Source organism: Desmodus rotundus, chromosome 12 (genome assembly GCF_022682495.2).
Source record: "Desmodus rotundus isolate HL8 chromosome 12, HLdesRot8A.1, whole genome shotgun sequence".
Taxonomy (NCBI): Eukaryota; Metazoa; Chordata; class Mammalia; order Chiroptera; family Phyllostomidae; genus Desmodus; species Desmodus rotundus.
In genome coordinates, this window is record NC_071398.1 from 89,121,885 (window position 1) to 89,143,708 (window position 21,824).

Consider the following 21,824-nt stretch of genomic DNA (forward strand, 5'->3'; position numbering starts at 1 on the left):
GTATTAGCTAAGCTTCCTGTCTTTGGTGATCTGCAGTGTAGATAAGCATGCCTTAAAAAATTTCCACCTAAGGTTTTGGGAAGAATGTTGGCCAGGACCGCGACTTCATGGCGGGGCACCTGAGAGCTTTCCATTACAAGCTCTTCACCTTTGGCTGCCGCCTCCCCAGCGGGCCTTCCAGGGCTGTCGTCTGGCTCCCCAGTGTCCCCCCCACACACGGTTCTCCACACGGAAGTGTCTGTATTTTCCTAATAGTAGATGACCGCCGGAGGGAATTTAAATGGCAAAAAGAATATGAAGATCTCCCTCAGACACTTCCCCGCTTGACCTTCCTGAGATAACCACTGTTGGAAATGTGATTGACAGTCTTCCAGACATTTTTAACGCCTGCGTGTTTGCATGGGGGTACATGTTTACTGGTCTTTAATACAAATTAGATAAGATACCCAACCTGCTAGCGTTACCCAACTCATACATAGTGACCAGACCATGTCTTTATTCTTGTCCAAGTGTCTCCAGGAGTTTCTCTCTGTTTTGCAATCAGTTCTAGAGTTTGTCAAAAATCAGCATCCTGCTCGTGAGTCTACAGTCCTCAAGCTAGCATTTGCCCATGATAACAACTGTCAGTCCTTCAGAAAATGTTAACTCATCGTAGGTGTACGGCAGCTTGAGAGGGAAGTATTTTATCTGTTCTGTAGAGATTGACATCTAAAATGTTCAAAAAGGTTTTGAAGCATGACGGGTGAGTTGGTGTTTCAAAGTAAAACATCACTTATGTGTAGGGGAAAGAACGATGGTTCTATTTTTGAGCTCACATACATATGCTGGGTGCTGTGGTCAATAACGGACATAGAGTATCTCCTTTAGTGTCTATACCAGTGTCAGGCGTGTAGTGAGTCTGTTCTTTACAGAAGAACGTGCTGAAGTTCACGGTCTCTGTGTAGTATCACTGTGGTCAGGGGAAGGTCTTTCCTATTTCCAAAGCCATGTTCTTCACCACTGTGTTTCACGACCTCTCCAGTTCATTCTTTCGTAATGCCGTGTAAACTTGCATTCAATTCATTAAATGTCTGTTGAGTGCCTAATGTGTGCCAGGAATTGTGCTTGGCCAGAGGTATGAAACTACGCAACCTATCCAGCAAACTGCAGGTGGTTTATTACAAAAACCGGTGTGCCTTGGGAGGCGATCCTTTAGTTAAGTTTCATATTACTATCACTCCGTCTAACAGCTGTGCTCTTTTTCTGCCACTTTTAATCTTATTAAAGCTTTCAAAAATTGTTTACTAAACCATTATAACATTAAATGGTCCATAACGTTACATATTTGTATTGCTTTTATTTTTCCATATTCCCTTGTTAGCAGGTATTTATAGTTACATGCTACGTGATTTTGTGTTATACTTTTTTTCATGCAACTTTTTGTAAACGGTTCCCTTACCTTTAAAGCCTTTTTGTGTATCACTTAAATAGCTGCATAGTAAACTCCATCGAAGTTATATTACTTCATCCCATTCCGTTCATATTAATGGAAGATTATACGGGTCTCAGTAGTAACGTTTATCTGCATTACCTCCCGACTGGTGGTTCCCTGTAGGAGAAGTGCAACACTCTCCCGCTTTGGGAGGCCAGTAGGAGAATCTTGTCTGCAGTGTTGGCAAGACCCAGTGTGCCTGTGTGGTGGGGGTGCACTGGTGCTTTTGACTTCTTGGGGAAATACCTGGGGTCAGGGCCGTCAGCACCAGCGGACAGATGTGTGCTCGGGTTCTTTGGGCGTCTAAATTGGTGTATAGACCATCTCCCCAGGACCCTGGCCTCCAGGTCGTTGGCATTAGGGTATTCTCATGTTCTTACATATTTTTGTGACCTCTTATTTTAGAATGGATTCTTTCTTCTTGGCTGAAATGTTTAAATATCTTTACCTGTTATTTGCGGATAAAGAAGATATTATTTTTGACATAGAAGATTATATATTCACAACAGAAGCTCACCTGTTACCTCTTTGGCTCTCCACTACAAATCAAAGCACCTCTAAGAAGAACACAGTAGGTTACGTTTTTTAATCACAGTCTTACTCGGTATCTTACTCCTCTGTGTTTCTCATTTTGTTTTATTGCATCCTGTGTGCACTTACATTTTATTTGACATGTCCTTTGAACAAAGTGCCGTGTAAGTGAAACATCCACGCTCACGTAACTTTCTCTCGCACCGTAGACTTCAGAGTACATAGAACTGGATGACAGCAATTTTGACTGGACTTGTCCCAACACCCAGATTCTCTTCCCCAATGACCCGCTGTACGCTCAGAGCATTCGCGAGCCCTTGAAGAATGTGGTGGATAAGAGCTGCCCCAGAGGCATCATCAGAGTGTAAGATGTCTCGTTGGTGTTCCGCACCATTGTTAGTTATTTCACACCAGTCAGTTACCCTTAGCAGATGACAGAGGACACAGGGGACGTGTACGGGTGGGCAGTCGTCACTTTACCGAAAACGTTTAGGTGTGTAGTCATCGCTGATTAAAGTAGAAACTGTTAGTAAAGTCAGATAGCAGAGTTTGTTCTGCAGTGTCTTTATTATTGTGAAAATTTTCTATTTATCTTGTTTAATGAAGATAGTCAGTGGGCAGCACATAATTTCCACCTGCATAGCTCATTGCTATACGGTATAGTTCCATCAAATATTTTCACGTATCTTATACATGTAGAATGTGTTCTTCCTTTTCCTGTAGTTTTTGTGTAGTGCAAATACAGTTTTTCTTTTGTTTGATTTTACTTTTTGACAAGGTGCTTATTCTTAGTTGTTGAATAAGATTTTGGCCTTAATGAGTTCATTTTCTTCCAAGTAGTTAAATTAGAAAGGCCGTTAATAGGAAATAAAAATAAAAATTTTAAGTGAATATTATCATTCACTGATACAACTATTGTTTTGCTTTTAAAATATGGGGAGAAAAACCTCTTTTTTAAGGAAGAAATCAGTATTAACACATCCCAAAGCCAGCCTACTCTGTGCTTTCAGATGGTTATAATTCTGTTTACTAATACCACCTTACAGATAACGTGCATGGTTTTACACCTGTAAAATAATTATATTTAGAAGCTATACCACTTATTAATAACCTAAGATATATATATAATCTATATATACAACCTGTTTTTTCCCCTTAGGTTATATACATAGATATATATATATCTTAGGTTATTAATATAGGCAAATATATTAATGTGTATATAGGCAAATGCCTGTTTCCAGTTAGTCCATTGTCACTAGTTCTAAAACTAGCAATTTTGCAAGTGTCTAACATTATTTTTATTTGCTTTATGTTTTTCCCCAGTTCTGACTTGTAGTTTTTTAAGCCTTGCCTATAATTGCTTTTAGCAGAGAGGAGAGTTTCAGGAGTGGAGCTAAACCCCCTCTGAGAGCCAGAGATTTCATGGCCACTAACCCCGAGCATTTAGAAATCTTGAAGAAGATGGGGGTGAGTTTGATTCACCTCAAAGATGGGAGAGTCCAGTTGGTTCAACACGCAATCCAAGTAAGACATTGCTGTACTAATTAGATCCAACTCTGCTGGTTTTGGTCTCGTTTGCTTAATAAGATGATAACATTGGGCTTTTAAAACCCTTTTAAAGTATGGGTTAAAGTTACAGACTCAAAATTTTAGGACTTGCAAATGTGTTGGACAGCCCTCTGATGCGGGCCCTTCACGGTGTGGTGCGACCCCATCTCGAGGAGGTTGGGTGACCTGCTTTGGTTTAATAAAGGCAAATACAGGGCTCACGTCTGAGTTCGCTGTCTCTCAGTCTCTTGTCTTTCCATTGCGTTTATTTACAGCGTAATCTTGTAATAATTAGTTTTAATGTTTATATCTATATTTTACATTATTTTAGTTTCCAAAGAGCTGCTGAATCGAAGTATTTTATTCACTATAGAAATCAAAATTTGCATTCATTTGTCTATGCATAGAAAAGATAACATGTCTGTTGGGGAAATTCTTACTGATTTTTGCTTTTAAAGTATTTATAACATGACATCTTTAATTCATCTTATAAGTACATTACTTCTGAGAAAACTGCATGGTTTCCTAAGTAATTTCAACCTAGAACCATAATCAGGTATCTGTAAATCTTACATTCAAACTTCCCACAGCTGCCCCCGCCCCTCAGATTTCTGTCTCGTCTTTGTTCTTGCCGCATCCATCCTTTCTTAAAAGAACATTCTGCCTGCTTCCTCATGTGTCTCTCACCCTTTCACTCCTCAGTAGTAGGAGTGGCATCTCTAATGACATTGAGGCCACCAGTGACATCATTGCCACCCATCGGCCTCCTAACCCTTATAGGATGGGCTGTTCTGTAACTGTTGACTGACCCCCTTTTAAAGCATCCCCTTTCCTTGGCCTCCAGGGAAGCCCAGCAGCGTACATCTTTCCACTTCCCCGTTCGTGCATGTGTAGCGCTCTGGGCACAAGCAGAGTCTGGGTCACTGTGTCCTCTCTGTAGTTGCTTCGGCAGGCTTGTCTGCTCCTGCAGGTCAGCTGTCATCTCCGCACCCTTGGTAGCTTAGATACTCTTAATAACCCCGATTCCTAACTCTACTCTCAAACCCAGCTTTGACCTACCCGCCTTACGTTTCTGCATCTCAGCCTCCGTCTGTGCAAACCTGAGTCATCTCTTCCGGCCCCGCCTCAGTCCATCCCTCCTCCTTCGTGTCCCCATCTCGGTACGACAGCACCCTCCTCTGAGTCACCAGAGCAGGACATCTCAGGACAGGCTTCAACAGCTCTGTCTCCCCGCCCCTCCCTGCTCTCCTCTGCCCTCTCCTATCAGGACCCCTCGACTTTTCTTGTGAAGCGGCTGGAATCCATCTTTTTCCCACTATAGTCGGGCATTCTTCAGGTTTCCCTCTGTGAAAACTCCATTCAGATGTCATTCTGAGTGTTCTCCAGATGCACCCTGCAGAACTGGTCATTTCCTTGTCTACTCTCCCACCCGAAAAATTTAACAGAGCTAATGTTACACATCTCTGTCCTCTAGTTGTAAACTTCTTAAAGATTCTCTCCCCATTGTCTAGTCAAGTACTAGAATAGTTGCCTGATAAATATGTTTTGAATTTAATCTGGTAGTTGGTTCATAATTTCAAAGAAAGGAGGTATGGATCCAGGTATAAGGTTTACTTCGTGAAAGGGGAGACCGTGGCAAAAACTAGCAAAATGAGCATTTGATCACTGGGAGGGGGCAGTCCAATTCTCCATTTGTATCAAAAGGGGTTTATAGAACAGTGAAAAATATTGGTAAAAAGTTACAGATGTAATTTTCAGGAAATATTTCTAGAAGTAATATTTTTTAGAATGAATCAGACCATACATGTTTGGTAGGGACCAAAACTGAAAAGAGAAGATTTAGAGTAGAAAACTATAGTGCAATAGTACTTAAGAAATCAAAAAGTTGAATGTTTCCAAAAAAAAAAAAAAACAAACCCAAACCGTGGGCTGTTCCCAGAAAGGATGAAATCGTGTCTCTTTCCCAGGCCGCTAGTTCCATCGATGCGGAAGACGGCTTGCGGTTCATGCAGGAGATGATCGAACTGTCCAGTCAGCAGCAGAAGGAGCAGCAGCTGCCTCCGCGGGCCGTGCAGATCGTGTCCCACCCGTTCTTCGGCCGGGTCGTGCTGACCGCCGGCCCAGCGCAGTTTGGGCTGGACCTGTCCAAACACAAGGAGGTGAGCACACTCGCGATGTGCTTGTGGAAACCGAGTTAAAAATGCTGTTTGAGTGTCGTCTAATTTCTTAGTCTCTTTTCTAACTTAGTAGTTTTAATTCATTTTGAAAACCTAAATCTTCAATATCCCAGAATAAAATAAAGTTAAAAAACATATCTTGAAATTCTTGAGTCTTAGTTTATATAGACAATACGTTTTCAGAATTTTACTTAAAATATTGTTCAGATACTGTCCAATTCTTGGTGTCTTCTCTAAATGAGTACCTTGACTCTAAAATGGTTTTCAGTTTTGTTTTTTTTTTAACAACTGCTAGAACTTTCTTTGGAAAGAAATTGGACTTGGAGGCTTAATGCCGAGATGCTCAAGTGAAACCTCTTAAAACCTCTGCTTAAAACCTCTGTTTTGCTCATCAGTTTTCGTTAGTGTTTGTGTATTTAACGTGGGGCCCAAGACAACTCTTCTCCCGGTGTGGCCCAGAGATGCCAAAAGGTTGGACACTTCTAAAGACATGCTTTTGAAAACTCTTATTACCCTAATTTGGAAAGTCTGGTGTGCATTTTAAAGCTAGGTGGGTTTATAGATGGCTTTGTCTATTCAACAACTCTTCATTGAGGTGCTACGACAGCTAGGCACTGTTTTAGATGTTTACTGTGACGTTTACGAACTCAGTGAAGACCCATGCCCTCCCTCATCAGATTTACTCCCTGGGCCAGCAGTTTTCCACCGGTGCGCTGCGAGAATGTTTAAAACTTAACAATACCTGACTGTTTCGTCAGGGGCATGAAATACTATACTGGCCTCTCTTCCTTTAGATTGTCAGATAAAGAAACGACAGCAGCCAACACAGCAATAGCTGTCCAATGTGAATGAATCAAAATTATACCTATTTTTTTGTCAGATGAGCAAAAAATATATTTTTTGGTGTGCTGCAGAATTTTAGTAATTAGTTTGTGTGTGCCACGAGATGAAAAAGGTTGAAAATCGCTGTTCTAGAGGAGTATTAAAAACTTTTACATACCGTCTCTGAGACCAGTTTTTTGGATGGATATGGGTGCGTTGTGAGCCTGCCTTCAGGTTCCAGCGTTACCACTTGCTACCGTTGTGTCTTAGAGCAAAGTATGTAGCCCGAGTCTCAGTTTCCGCGAGTGTAAAATTAAATACTTATCTGCATCATTTCATTCAGCGTTGTTAGAAAAGATCAGGCGTAGTAATTTATGTAAATGCTTTATAAACTTCCAAGCACGATAGAAATATTGGCTGTGTGCTATGATATGCAGAATGTTCAAACAAAAGTTTATGCTAAATATATATTGGACATGACATCGGTACCAAAAAGACGAGGTCTGCCTAATGCTCTAGATACGGAACTTTCTTAACGACTAGACAGTGATCGAGAAGATAAAAGAGTGTTTGTCTCTTTCTTTCTGACAGACCCGAGGATTTGTGGCAAGCAGTAAACCATACAATGGTTGTTCCGAGCTTACCAACCCCGAGGCCGTGATGGGAAAGATCGCTCTGATACAGAGAGGACAGTGCATGTTTGCGGAGAAGGCGCGCAACATCCAGAACGCCGGCGCCATTGGCGGCATTGTTATCGGTGAGTCATCCTCCACCGCAGCTGCGCTCTGCCGACTAGAAGGAAGTCGTTTTCAGGACTTTTCCTGTTATTTTCCACAATTGTGCAAGAAGTCTGTCGTATTTTTACTTCATGGCCTACTGCGTAGGTAATCCAGCCACTCTCTTAATGATTTCTGTAGGTCTCATATCTTTTTTGAAAGTACTTGGGGACAGGTGTGAAGGTGGGTAGAGGTGAGTGGTAAAAACAGCCAACACCATGGGTAAGAAAATGTGCCCCCAAGATGCAGAGCCCCTCGAAGGGCAGAGTCACATCCTGCCGCCTCCAGTGGGAGCCGTCGAAAGTGTCTCTTCAGCCACACAGACTTAGGGTTGGAGTCGGACCCGTGGCGGAGCACCTCCCGGCTCTGCGCAAAATCATGATGATGTCGCGTCGGCCCGGCTTTACTGATCGGTCTCTTCAGTGGAGTGTTTTTTGAGCTCCGGTGAAAATGGTATAAATATCTTTCAGGTGGTTACAAGGTTTGAAGATAATATATATAAAATGTCGTAGCGTAATAGCTGACATATCATAGGGCTAAGCACTAGTTGTTAGTCGAGTTTTACCTCCTTGCGCTTTTCCCACGGAAATTACAGACTTCAAATCATTTCACTCATGCATGTCAACCAGTGTGCTTTGGTTTTTTATTTTTCAGAGAAAATCACTGAATGTCATGACCAGCAGGCCATGACTGTAGGGAAAATAGAACTTTTTCTACACCTTAAGGCGGGAGGAGTTCACATTTAGAAAGAACCAAAGACCTGCTGCCACGTCCTAATTGCAAAGTTGGTTCCTTTGTCAGCTTCTCGCACGGGGGAAATCCACTTTGAATCTTTTTTATCTGTAGTAGAGATTTCCTTTTTGAATTTAGGGTAAGTAAAAATTAAGACATTTAAAACATTAGGATTTATTTCAGTGAGAAGGTATTTACTACTCTTTTTGCTTATCACATATGGACACTCAGTGTTAGTAATTTAACGCATGAATTTCATTAGTTCAGTGAGTATTAGGAGAATCCTGCTCCATAACTGAAGTCAGTGGTCGGCAAACTCCAGCCTGTAGACCAGCTCTGGCTCACTGCCCGTTTCTGTAAAAGAAGGGCTATTGGAACACGCCGTGCCGGTGTGTTCACGTCTTACCCGGAACCGCCTCCCGGCTGCAGTGCTGGAGTGAGTGGCTGCAGGAGAGAGCGGAAAGCCGCAAATATCCAGTGTACGGCGAATTACACAGAACGATCGCTGGCGCCCGACTTAAATCATTCTTTTATCCTTGGCTATTTTCCGCACTGAGATTTTTTTAAAGAATTTAATAGCTTGACAACACTGTCATTTCAAACATCTCTCACTGAGAGTAAAAATACGTTAGAAATAAAGTGTGGAATGTATGTAGAAGATTTTAGAGTCCCCCTATTTCGTGGTAAAGTCTGTAATTCTCACATATTCTCTCCGCTACAGGATTTGTCAGGTCAGACGTTTTCTGTTTATTATAGAATCCTATACTGAGTTCTGTGAGCTAATAAATTAAGAGGCAATGAATTTAATTTTTGAAGGGAAACTTCCTTGTGTTGTAACTTCTTTTCCCTAAGTACTTTTCTCTTTGTTTTTGTTAAGGTATTTGGTTGTTAGTGGTTTTAATTGAATATAAATGAGCAAATTAGGACTTTGTTGTTTTTTATTGCAAGTACTAGAAGTGCAAATTATCTTAGAAATCATCTGGTTGCAAGAGACAATTTATTTAAGCTGGTTTAGGAAGAGAAGTTGGTTTATGATATGGAAAATAGATTATTTTCTTTGAACCCAAGAGTAAGAAATGAAACTGAACATTCTAAGGAAGAGGCATTGGGCGCTAAAAGTCATCAGGAACCGGGGTGATTCCACGTTTTTCATATCTCGGTCTCTATCTCTGGGTCCTGCCTCAGGCCCAGAGGGCAGAACTCTGCATTCCTTTGCTGTTGGTCATTCCCCAGCTTCTCACCAGCCACTCCCTCTTTGCTCATCACTTCCCAGATGGCCATTCCCACTGCTAACATTCCCACTAATTTCTTCAAGTCACTTGCAGGTCCCCCAGAGAGACTGAGGGTCAGGAGCCGTCCTTTGTCCAATCAGTGATTGCTAAAGGGTGGTCCTACGTGACATTTCCCACTTAGCAGAGCCGATCACAGCAAGCCCTCTGAGAACCGACAGGCAGGTTCTCCAGGGAGATTGGCATGTGAGATTAAGGGTGGACGTGACTGCTGTCACCAGTAAAAGGGTATTCAGCTCCGTGGCTGGTGTAGCTCAGTGGATTGAGCACTGGCCTGTGAACCGAAAGGTCGCTGGTCGATTCCCAGTCAGGGTACATGCCTGGGTTACTGGCCAAGTTCCTGGTTGGGGACGTGCAAGAGGCAGCCAACTGATGTTTCTCTCTCACATTGATGTTTCCCTTCCCTCTCTTTCTTCCTCCCTCCTGCTCTTTGAAAACAAATAAATAAAATCTTTTTAAAAAACAGTATTTAGCTGTCCTGCTACTATTATGTTTTTTGAAAGATTGTATTTATTTATTTTTAGAGAGAGGGGGAGGGAGGGAGGGAGAAAAAGAGGGAGAGAAACATGGATGTGAGAGAGAAACATCAGTCCATGTTCCCCAGCCGGGAATCAAACTGGTGACTCTTCGCTCTGCGGACAACGCCCACCAGCTGAGCCGCACCCGCCGAGCCGCACCAGCCAGCGCCTGCTGCTCTCAGCCGTGTAAAGTGACAGACGTGCTCACTCCTCCTCACACAGGAAAACCACTGCAGGCGTAACTGTTCTTTGTGACTAGCATCTAAAACACAGTTACCATTTTGTGATTTTGTAAAGGAATGTTATGCCATTAGAGGAAATCTTAAACAACAATAACATTTCATTCATAGTTCTATCTTTGTCATCCAAGCAAGTCTTTGGCTTTTTCCATTTCTAGTCTTTTTCATAAGCATATGAAATTTTTAGTCATAATCATAGAATTTTATGTTCTACTTTTTTCAAGCAATACTTTGTTCTTCCGTGTGTTCCATCCGGTGGTTCGCTGTAGTTTATTTATGGTGGGTCACAGTTGTTCACAAGTGCGGACAGCGGGCACTTGGGCAAACTTCTGTGGGCATAGATCATTTTGCGTCTTTTGCATTATTTCCTCAGGATGAGCTTCTGGGAGTAGAATTAGTGGGCCCAGAAAGTCTGTCTGTTTGGTTCTTGGTGCATAGAAGGGATGCTGCCAGCAGGTACAAAGCAGCGGCGGTGGGCAGATGGGCCTCTCCGATGGACGGCTGTTTTCATTCAGTGCGCTCTCTTCATTTCTCCGGCTAGATGACAATGAGGGGAGCAGCAGTGACACTGCCCCTCTGTTCCAGATGGCAGGAGACGGAAAGGACACAGATGACATCAAGATCCCCATGCTGTTCTTGTTCAGCAAAGAAGGAAGTATCATTCTGGACGCCATCCGCGAGTATGAGGAGGTGGAGGTGCTCCTTTCCGACAAAGCGAAGGATCGAGGTGAGCGCGGGATCATTTGTTTTTCATGCGGTTCAGCATCAGTTTGACTAGTTTTATGACAAAAGTGAGTGACAAAATCTTACTTCTGGTTTACTGGTAAGATAAGTACAATTTTTAGAAGATGGCTTCAAAATAAATTTTTCACTTGGAAATAAGAGTAATAACGTTCATTTGGCTTTGTTTGCCAAGTGAGGATGTCTTTAGAATTCTATTTTAATGTGTCATTTATAGTTTCTGCTTTGGTTCTGCCTGGCGATGAAAGTACAAGAGATTACCTCAGCAGAGTCACTGTACCACCCACAGATACTCAGCATTCAGTTCCCTGAAGCTGCGCCTCACCTGTCTTGTATCAGGCGGGAAAAGAGGTTGTGTAGAACGGTGCTGCCTGTGATCACATGGCCACGCCCTGGTGCAGGCAGTAGAAACCCAGCAGAGAGCTCCTCCCCACTGAGATCCGCGTACAGGCCACAGGAGTGCAGGCGGCTGCTGTCTGCAGAACGAGATGGCCCGCCTCACTAACTCGGGAGGGCTCAGGAGGGAGGCCACAGTGTTTGTGAGTGATTTCAACGATCTTTGAAACCCAATGACTGGGTAGATGCAGGGTCTTCCTAGTGTTCTTTTATAGCTCCACCCCCAGGAGCAGGGAGAGCTGAGGGGAAGTGGGCCACTGGACGGGGACTGTGACCCTGCCTATGGCAGCAGTATCTCCGACCCGCCAGAGACAGCCACGGAGGGAGCTGTGTGCCTCCCACCCTTTTCGGTGGGTCCAGTTGTGCAGTTTGTATAGGGCCGTTGAATCCCCTGGGATGTTTGTTTGACAGATGTGAAGGAAACCGATTCTATTCAGTTTAACTTCCCAGTGGAACAGTAAAAAAAAAAAAGAAAGAAAGTTTAGGAGTAATCTGTTGCTCTCCAAACCCATGTTTTGTCTTACCTTTCTGTATTGCTTTATTCTCCTTCGAGAGTCTCTCGGATGCCGGCTGTGTGAGAGCAGCGGAATGAGTAGGGTGTATGCATGTAAGGGGGTTATACATGGGAACAGACTGGCAGAGATTCTCATCTTCTCTACCCCTCCTGTGCACCTGGTGTTCGTTATGCGCCCTTTGTCTAAACTCAGACCTTTCCTACCTGTGCGCCTTCAGGCACATCCAACAGGCAAACTATTGTTCCATATGACTCTTTAATGCCTTTGCTTTTCCCCTCCTCTTGTGCTACCATTGGAATTTCAGCAGCAATATTGAAAGGTAAAATGATTCCAAGCTACATTATTAATAGTAGTAAGTATCTCAATTAATAAGCCTCACATTATATATGTATGTGTGTATGTGTGTATGTGTATAAACACACATACATATATATGCACACGTACATGTATTATACATGATTTTGTTTAAGCGGACACCATGACAGTGTCTGGTTTAATACAGTCTGAGCTTTTTCATGACTAGTCAGGTGTTCTGTGATAATCTTTATGGGTCCTGTGATAACAAACCCTATATATTAAATGGCCCGTATAACAAGAATTCACTGTCCATGTTCATGCAAGAGTCACTAACGAAGACGTTGTTGTTTTGGCATGTGTTACTTTCGGTCACTTTCCACTTGAACACAGTGTAAAATATTTTAAATGTTGACTTGTTTTAAAAACACGTATGTCTGTAAGAGTGCATGGAGTTAGGACTGTAAGATTATGTAAAAGCATGTGCTTCCCATACCAGAGATCGACTTTATGAAAATAAGAATTCTGTTAACTACCAACAGAAATGACCTGAACAGGATTCCCTTAAGAACCTGGCGGTCAAGGGGTTTTATTTAAACTGTAGTACGTATTTTAAAGTTTTACTAGTCTATAAATTTATTGAACTGTGGTTCTGTATTAGAACAATCTCTTTAGCAAGTCTTTAAAAACTCCCCTTTGTGTAGCTATTTCAAGAACTGTAGAGCTGTATTAACTAAATCATCAGTAAGTTACAGTGTACTTGTTAATATTTATTAATGTAAAAAAATCAGTGATAATGGTTCTGTGCAATCAAGTGCCTCATTCAGTTGGGAACAGCTCCCAAGAAGCGAAGGTCCGCAGTGGCCACCGTTAGCTAGCGTGTCCCGTGCCGTGGCCATATGCATCGTGTTTCTCCCCTGCGTCCGCGCCAGCGTCAGCTGGTGTGCTCGTTAGAAGGGCGGATTCCTGAGTCTGACTTCAGACTATTGAATCAGAATCCGACATTTTAAACAAGCATCCCAGGTAACTGTACACTTTGAGAAACACTGAACAAGACCAAGAAGGCACCCTTTCTACCCCCCAGCTTGTGTCTGGACATCCTGTACCATCGAGGGCACTCGGTGGGATCCTAAGCACAGCAAAGAATACATTCCTTAAAATCCCAGCAATCAAGAGCCCTCCAGAGCACCCTTTCTAAAACTCCCACTGCTCAAATACATACTCCCTTATAAAGGCACACGGTTTTGACCGAGCAGTTCTTCCCACATAGTAATACAGAAGGAGAAGCCCCAGAGCAAGCCCCCACTCCCACTTCTCGTTCTGATGGTAAGGCCCAACTGTTAATACGGAAATACCTACAGTCGCCCTGTCTGCTAGCAAGAATGTTCAGACACCGTATGGCAGTAGCCCCTTCTGTCCCGCAGCTTCCCTCTCCACGGCTTCAGTCACCCGTGGTCAGCCACGGTCCAAAAAATGTTAAGTGGAAAATTTCAGAAACAACCAAGGCACACGTTTCAAATGGCCTGCTGTTCTGAACGTGAGCCTTCAGCACTTCTGTCTGCACGTGCCCCCTGCCACCTGTCACTCAGTAGCCAGGTCAGTTCTCGGATCTTCCGAGAGCGGAGACCACGTTCACATAACTTAAGTTGCAGGGTAGTGTGAAAATTGTTCTATGTAATTATTAGTTATGGTTGTTAGTCTCTCACTGTGTCTGATCTATAACGTGAACTTTATCATAGGTATATGTGTATAGGAGAATAGCACAGTCCTTGGTTTCAGGCACCTACTGGGGGTCTTGGAATGTGCTCTTGGTAAATGAGAATGTGGACTGCTGTACGCATTTTTTTTCAGAAGCGAAAGTGTAGTCATTTATCAAAGGGAAGTGTTGCTTCTTCGGGTCTAACCAGCCACACTTCTAAAATGTTCAGTTATCCACAGAAATGTTAATACTGTGTCTTTCACATGTCCCATCTTTCCTGAAGGTGAAGTTTATAAATGTACTCAATACCAGTCCTAATCCAGCGCCCATGAGCAAAAGACACTGTTTTTACTTTTAGCTCCAAGTTGAAACAGTTCACAATTAAGAATCAGTTTCCTTTTCTCAATGTTATTTCTCAAGGGGAAGACAGTCGGTATTTCAGTACCTCCCTGTGCTTGCAGTTTGCAGGGCAGGCCCGCGGGGCCTTGAGAGCTGCGGGCAGACCTTCGCTCGCAGCGCTGCTCCTACATTTGTGTCTCCTGCTCCAGAGGCAGACAGGGAAAATGGGGAAAGAAGGGGCGGGCCGCTGAAGCTGCTCGGGGTAACTGTGTCCTGAAGTTGGACTGTGGGAGTCAGGTCGCTGTTGCAAAGGATTTGATCCTGAGGAGAAAGTCCAGTGTGCGTGCAGATGGCCGCAGTGCCAGGAAAGTGGCGCCTGGGCCCTTCTCGGTCGCAGAACTGGTGGTCACCTGCCCCCTGACCCAACCACGTCATGTGTTCTTGCACACTTTTGCATGGGCAGAGCCGCCTCCCTCTTTCTGGAGATGCCTTTAGTCCCTTCAAGCCCCTGGGTCTCTTTCTCTCTGACAAGGTTTAGCCATTCTGAATGCCGAGTTTAAATGCCATCTTTTTCACGACATTTTCTCTCATTCTTGAGATTGAAGGGTGCCTATTTGCTATAGTTCCCATTCCGACACTTGTATTACATGGTGCTTTTTTACCTGCTGCTCACCTCTGGGTCCTGGCTCTCAGTAGCCGCCGGTGTGGTTGTGGAGGGGAGTGAGTGGTCACAGAACAGCCGGTCTCTGCATCTTCGCCCAAGGTTCCCTTGTCCTTCCGTGGTCCTTCATTTTCTCTTCCTTGCATCCTGAGATTGTCTTCGTTCTTCCTTTGCCTCCTGTGTTTCTGATACACCGTTCCCGAATTTAACAACGTAGTAGTTACATTCTGGACTGTGAAACTCCATCTGTCCGTCCGGTGACAAGGGGCACCAGGGAAGGACGGGGTGTGGCAGCGCGACCACCGCCTCTCCTCCTTTCTGCCCTGGCGCTGCCTCTCTACTGTGGGTCAGATACTCCCACACGCTTTGCTCTGTGGCTGGGCCGGCTCTTCTTTCCGGTAATGCGTTTATTCCTGTGCCAATAAGAAGACACTTTGCTGTTTTGAATAAATTCAAATATTTGATAAGGCAGCTTTCCTCCAGTTCTTTTCAGAATTTCTTGATTTCCCTTTGATGTGTATTCTTCCACAGGAATCTAAAAATAACTCTAACTGGTCCCAAAAGTAAACAGAAATAGAAAAGGGATTTATTTTAGAATGTATAATTGCATGCTTTACGTATAAATGGAAAAATTTTGTTAAATATTCAGACTTTCCATCTAGAAACATACACTTACTTGTAAATTTAATCAGATCTTGTTTTACATTTTCGTTAGGGTTTTATAGTATTAAGCAATATGGGCCTTTTTCATAATAAATTCAATTCTATGTTTTGTAGCTTTTATTTTTATTATGACAAGGGTACTTAACTTTATTTCTAACCAGTATTGCTGCTAGAAAGGAGTTACTGGTTTATGCCTATTTATCTTACTTTTTACTTTCCTTATAAAATACTTTTAATAGTGTTTTCAAAAATTAAGGGTTGCTTTGAATTTAAGTATACAACACAATCTGAAAATAAAGACAATTTGCTCGCTCTTTTTTTAATATTTACACTAACTATTTTGTTATCCTATTGTATTGGCTAGATTTCTAAAATAATGTTGTATGATAGGTAACCCCAGGGTGGGTTTCTTTTGTTTTTTGTTTTTGTTTTGGCCGAAGTACAGTCTTGATTACTGGATGAGAAGGCACCACACCTTTTCCTGTTCTTCTAAATTAGATAAATGCCGTTAGAAAGAAACTTTCAGGTTTCTGTTTGTGGTGGTTGTTCTCCCTTGAATTTCGGGTAGCCTCACATGGGTGAGCTGTGAGCAGCCAGCTCCCTGCTTTCTCTTCTTTGGGCCCCCAAAAGGTTTTCTTGATTGTCTCATTGAAACGTACCCTGCTCACAGCGGGGAAGAGAGAATGTATGGGCGCTCCTCGTGCCCCTTGCTCTCCCTGCCCCCAGCACACGGCCCAGAGAAGGTAAACTTCCCTAGTCAGGTCATCTTCCCTAGTCAGTTGGTGGTATACACGCCCCCACCCACAGCTTCCTGCAGGCCTGTGTTTCCTTCACTTCTCGGGTTGTAGAAGAGGCCCATCTCCCCTCCCTTCTTTGACCAATTAACTCCACTTATCTTTTAAATCTCAGTTCAAGTGTCAGCTTCAGAGGAAACCCTCAGATCCCCTCATTACTCTGTTCTAACTGCGGAACACTGTCAGAGTTCCCCACTCACCTTGCGATCCTCTGTAAGTGTCCTTTTCCCCACTTGGGCTGGAAGATCCAGAGAGGCGGGGCTGGTGTGTGTTTGAGCTTGTTTTACCCGAACCCCGGACAGTGGACACTCAGGAGATGTTTGCTGCCTGACCGCAGAGACTGGGGGGGCGGGGGGGGGCGGGGAATGCAGCCTGTGGGTGTGGCTGCTGGTCTGCTTGGGTCCCTGCATGAAATGCCTGTGGTGGTTTCACTCTATATTCCTTATAAGAGGGTTTAACTTACTGTTCAGCCTTCCAGTAGATGTTAGAGTGATTATAGCTAGTCATTCACAGACCAGCAATAATGAAATAGAAGTTTTAGAAATAATCTCAGTTACTGTCTTTATGAAAATATTTTATTTAACCAATCACATTAATGCTCTTAAATCATCCTGAATTTTTTGTCATCTGCATTTTCATGGCTTACCGAGCGGGAATTTTCATTTTCTAAAAGACTGCTAGCTTAAAATATAGCAATGGTATGTGTTGTTTAAAATTCTGTTTAATATGCACTCTTCCCTGAATTTAGATATTTGATAAATTTTTGACACACAATGCAAGTTTATATGCATTGTAATAGTATTACTGGTTAGTATATTTCTTGGCATTTACTCCTCTCCACCGAAGGCAGTCTTATCACTTACTCCTTTCAGTTCAGAATATTTATTTCTTGATGTTCCATTTTGCAAAATAAATGTACAGAAAAATATAATTGCATTTAACTTTTATTTTTTCATTTGATTGTAAGAGCCAGAATGCTTTTGAAAGTGTGACAGATTTTTTAAGGGGAAAAGTTTCATGAAGCTTGTTTCTTTTACGCGCAGACCCTGACACGGAAAATGAAGAGCAGCCATTCTCTGAGAGCGATTCTCAGAGTCAGAGTACTGAACAGCTTGCATCGGGCTCTCAGGAGGTGGACTTGGCTGATCAAGAGTCTCCTGAAGAAAGCTCTCTGAACTCTCCCCCAGAATCATCACCCGCAGCAGCGGCAGAGGAGGCTGCAGGGGTTTCTCCTTCTGAGCAGAATTCTAATGCCCTGGGAAACCATGAACCTACAAGCCGGGATGGTGAATGTACAGATTTAGATAACCAGCTGCAGGAACAATCAGAAACTGAGGAAGACTCCAACCCCGGCGTTAGCTGGGGTAAAAAGGACCAGCCCATAGACTCCATATTAGCAGACTGGAATGAAGACATAGAAGCATTTGAAATGATGGAGAAAGACGAGCTATGACTCACTGAAGAATCGGGTGGTAGGTGTTTAAAAAGAGTAGGTAAACTGTGGTTAACAGACACCGCATACCAAGCAGGCTCTCCAGGGGGAGGGAGGCTTTGAGTGTGGTGATGAGCGACCTCGTTCTGACCGGGACAGTTGGTTATCACAGGAGCCTGGAGCTTGCTGTGTCAGCCTTGACCTTGTTTCCGACTGTCCCATGAGAAGGGGAAACTCACAGTCCCCCTCAGACGGCAGCACCCTGGGCCGGGAGAAGACTGCTGGACTCGCCCGGGAGCCAGGTCTCTGCGGGCTCCGGGGAGACAGGACACAGATTGGGTTAGTAGCGGCATGGGGGGGGGGTAGGAATTTGTACAGCTCTCTGATTAAAGGAAGCGCCGCTTTCTTGGTCTTGGGCGCACAGGGTCTTCTGGGGAGCACGTGTGTGTTGTGGGCATTCTGGTTGCGCTGCCTTCACAGAAACGCCCGAAGTGACCTGAGTGGTTTGGAGGCCAATGTGTGGACGGTGGAAACGGTCTTTGCTCATCTCTCTCACTTGCTTCACTGTACAACAGATGATGAAGACGACTTGATTTTTCTTCCCTCTTAACAATGTCCTTTTCATTTAAACCAAAGGTGAAGCCATTGTGCTTTCTCAGTGAGTTCTCCGCACACTGTCTAATCATTGGGACCAGGGGAAAAGGTCATATAATATATTGTGGAAATTGGTTACTTGATACATCTGAAAAGCGGAGCGAGGGGGAAACTGTAATGTTGCAGTATGAACTTGCCATTGGGCCTTCCACAGGGAAAGCGGTGACTCCTCTGAGAAGGAACTCAGTGCTATATATCCTCGTAGGGTAAGTGATGAGTCTGTCCAGTTCATTTCTCATGGAGGGTCACCTCTGTTCCTCAGCCTTACTCCCTCCCACGCTCAGTGCGCACTTTGAGCCCCAAGGCCCATGGAGCTGGTAGTAAGCGCTCTTCGTGCCAGTTCCACCTTAGGAAGTTATGATAAAACTGTGGTAGTCCTCTGAGAATCCTGGGGTAATATATTATTTTTCTCTCTTTTGAAACTATGATTTCTAAAGTTGTACTTAAGGAATCTGTCACATTTTCTGTTGAATCATGGTTTTTAAGTTTGCTTTTTTTTTTTTTTAAACAAACATTTCTTCTGATGTGGACTTGAAAATTAGTCTATGATAACCTGTGTAAAAAATATACACAGTAGCAACTAACATATAGCCATATTGTTTAATATGTTTTTTTCTTTTCTTTGTTTTGGTGGCAGTCTGGTGCTGGCTACATTTAAGTTTTAATTTGTTGTGGATATCTGTAAACAGCCCTGTAGTTGAAATAATGGCTTTATTCCGTTTATTTATTTTTAACAACTTAACTGAGTCAGTTCTAAAGGAGTATTTGTGAGACTTCACGGTGTCTCTCTTTGCCATGACATTACCTGGTGACCTTCCCCTGAGACAGCTGTGAGGTACAGGTGGCCTGCGAGTGGGTGTGGAGCCGTTCCAGGGACAGCGCGCTGTCCTGTAGTTATGTGTATGCGTGTGCAGTATGTCTCAGATCCAGGTAAACATACCCTTTTCCAAGGGGGTGAATAGCTGCTTTCAGAAATTCCAGTGAAACCTAATTGGGTCAGTGAGTAATGAATCTCACAGAGAATTCACTTTGGTGGGGGGGGGGGGCGGGCAGTGGGGAAAGAGGAGGAGACAAGAACTTCATTGGCCCTCACTTAAACCTGACACCAGAATGGATATTTTTAGGCAGTGCATGTGGAATGTGGTGGGAGAAGACAGAGCTGTAATACATGGAGCACACAAAAGGATAGACCTAGTGCTTTGTTCACCTTAATTGCAAAGCTGCCAAAATAGCTGAAGCTTCATTACTTGACTTGCCTTGATTTACAGGACTGGGGCTTGGAGAAAAGGAGCCAATGTTCCTCTGAGAGACTTTGACTAGAGAAGCCTTATGTTTAGTGATTTGTTTCTGTTTATATCTCGGAGCCATTGTTGTCTAAATGTCACTTTTCTAAAGTTGTCAAAACAACAGAATCTTTTTCCCCAGCAAAGGTTTTGTGGCATATAAGGTAAAGCCAGCTTGCTGCTGCTCTCCCTTCCTTTGGCCATAAGGGGGAGCTGTTGCCATTCATTGAGGTCTAGAAGCAAATTGCTCACTCGTTCAGAAAAGCAAATCCTTTAAAAAATATTTTTTTTAAGGAAAGAAAAAAAATTAACAAGTTATACTCAACAGCCAGAAGGAATTATACTTGATTTTTTTCCGCCCATTTAAGAAAAGAAGGTATAAGGTTTGGCTTCAAAACTCCAACATTGCAATCAACTCTACATTTCTTTTTTGACATACTGCCGTGAGGTTGTTTTTGAGTTCATTAAAAAATTCCAAAGCACTAGGGCTTTTTTACATTTTGCTTTTTTAAATACCATCTATAGAGATTTTATTTACTTCCTAAAGATTCAGGGGATTCTATGAAACCCTGGATTTTAGAAACATCTGGTCTACCTCAGTTAAACGTTGACTGCCTAGAAATAGAGCTGAAGTGATCACCACAGCCATAAAATCGCGTGACTAAGAAGGGTCTATACAATGTTTACAGGCCTGGAATCAAGGGAGGGTTTCATCCGAAAGTTAAAAGTGAGATATTAGAACAAGTACTTAATTCAGGTATTTTCAAGTTTTAAAACCTAACTTGTTTACCAGCTAAAAATAGCTGTAGTTTTTCTGCTTATCAAAGCCCATTGAATGATACGCCCCAACTGGCAATACTTCTCCCTTAAAGTTTTAGGTGTGAAAGAATTGTAGTTTGCTAGACATGTTTGGGGTAGGGTATTTTGTCGGGCAGGTTTTCTTTTTTTCCTTTTCAACTTTAATAGGCTTCCAACAAGAATACAGTTGTTGTTACAGTAGAACCAGCATTTGTTCTCTCACCAAACCCCATGCCAAATACGGAAAGCCCGGCACAAGTAGCTCAAACGGAGCTTACACTTTCCAGGTGTCGTGGGACACTCCAGCCGTCGTTTTGTGCGCAAGGCTTCAGTCAGAACATAGAAAAAACATTCTGTGAATGAAACATTGTATGTTCAGATTTTATAAAAGATGTTTTTAAAAGCCCTATTTACAGCCGTATATTTTCTTATGATGTAATTTATGAAGAAGACGTCTGTACTAACAGGTGCTGTAACACTGTTGTCGGATTTTACTGTTTGGTGATAAGTGTAAACAATATTTCTAAGGGGAGCTATGTACTGTGATGTAAAAGTCTGGGCAAAATGTATATAATCCTTGTATATAATTGTGTATTTGATTATAATTACTGATTGTAAAGATTTAATAAAACATGTAAATATTCTGGTCTAGTTTTAATTTGAATTTTTAGCATCACTTTACATATGTTTATACTTTGATATATCTTAAAATTTTTTCACTGCTTCTCCCCTCTAATGTTCACTTTACTCCAGGGGAGTAAATTTGGGGGCCATCTTCGGGAACAGAAACATAAACTCGCATTCAACAGCTTTATAACTAACTCAGCAAGTGCCGGCGACCCTCAGAGCAGAGTTGGTGGCCCACGGTGGCAGTACTGCTGGCATGTTCACGCTTCGAGTTTACTTGTATTTAATTAACTCAGTTGTCCTTTCAATGTTGTCATCAAAAGTCACACGCACCTCTCCCGTTAGTCCCAGTGGGGTCATTTCCTGTCAGCAGCCACTTTCAGATCCTGTGATGCTCTGCTCTTCACCTGCCTGGTTCCAGGCTCCCTGAGCTCAGATACGGGAAGGACCTAATCAGGCCACCATTACTCACTGATAACTGCCTTCTTTAAAGATGAGCCAACTGGTTACGGGGCAATGGAACAGGGCCCTTGCTCCTTCCAGTGTGCCGTTCTCTTCCCTCCTGTCAGTCCTCACCCCTTCCTTCACCTTCATTTTGGATTCTACTCACCTTTCTTTGCCCAGCCATTACCTCCCAGCAGGAACTGACATTTGGAAATGGTAGCATTCATTCTTAGGTTCTCCGGGCAGCGGGCCTTCATTCCTCTAGGACAAAGCACCACTGTTTCAGGACGACTGAGGATCCCATAGTATCTCCTGGAAGACGTCAAAGGGGAGGCTGCTTTTCTGAGGGAAGCACGCTTGAGGTCTGCCTGCTAAGGG

The 21,824-nt window shown here is 43.2% G+C and overlaps 1 protein-coding gene across 5 annotated transcripts in view; it reads left to right on the forward strand.

Moving 5' to 3' along the window:
• EDEM3 (ER degradation enhancing alpha-mannosidase like protein 3) overlaps nucleotides 1-21,018 on the forward strand; it is a 53,425-nt gene extending 32,407 nt beyond the window's left edge. For 2 of the 5 annotated variants that reach the window (XM_024552675.3, XM_045188890.2), the window contains exons 14-20: nucleotides 1,877-2,042; nucleotides 2,212-2,366; nucleotides 3,373-3,529; nucleotides 5,521-5,712; nucleotides 7,144-7,309; nucleotides 10,648-10,833; nucleotides 17,252-21,018. In XM_024552675.3, coding sequence (XP_024408443.2) covers nucleotides 1,877-2,042; nucleotides 2,212-2,366; nucleotides 3,373-3,529; nucleotides 5,521-5,712; nucleotides 7,144-7,309; nucleotides 10,648-10,833; nucleotides 17,252-17,661 — 1,432 coding nt within the window. In that variant the 3' untranslated portion in view covers nucleotides 17,662-21,018. The remainder of the gene's footprint in view (nucleotides 1-1,876; nucleotides 2,043-2,211; nucleotides 2,367-3,372; nucleotides 3,530-5,520; nucleotides 5,713-7,143; nucleotides 7,310-10,647; nucleotides 10,834-17,251) is intronic. The other 3 variants (XM_024552692.3, XM_024552682.3, XM_024552698.3) reach the window with 3 other exon arrangements.
• Nucleotides 21,019-21,824: the final 806 nt, after the last annotated feature.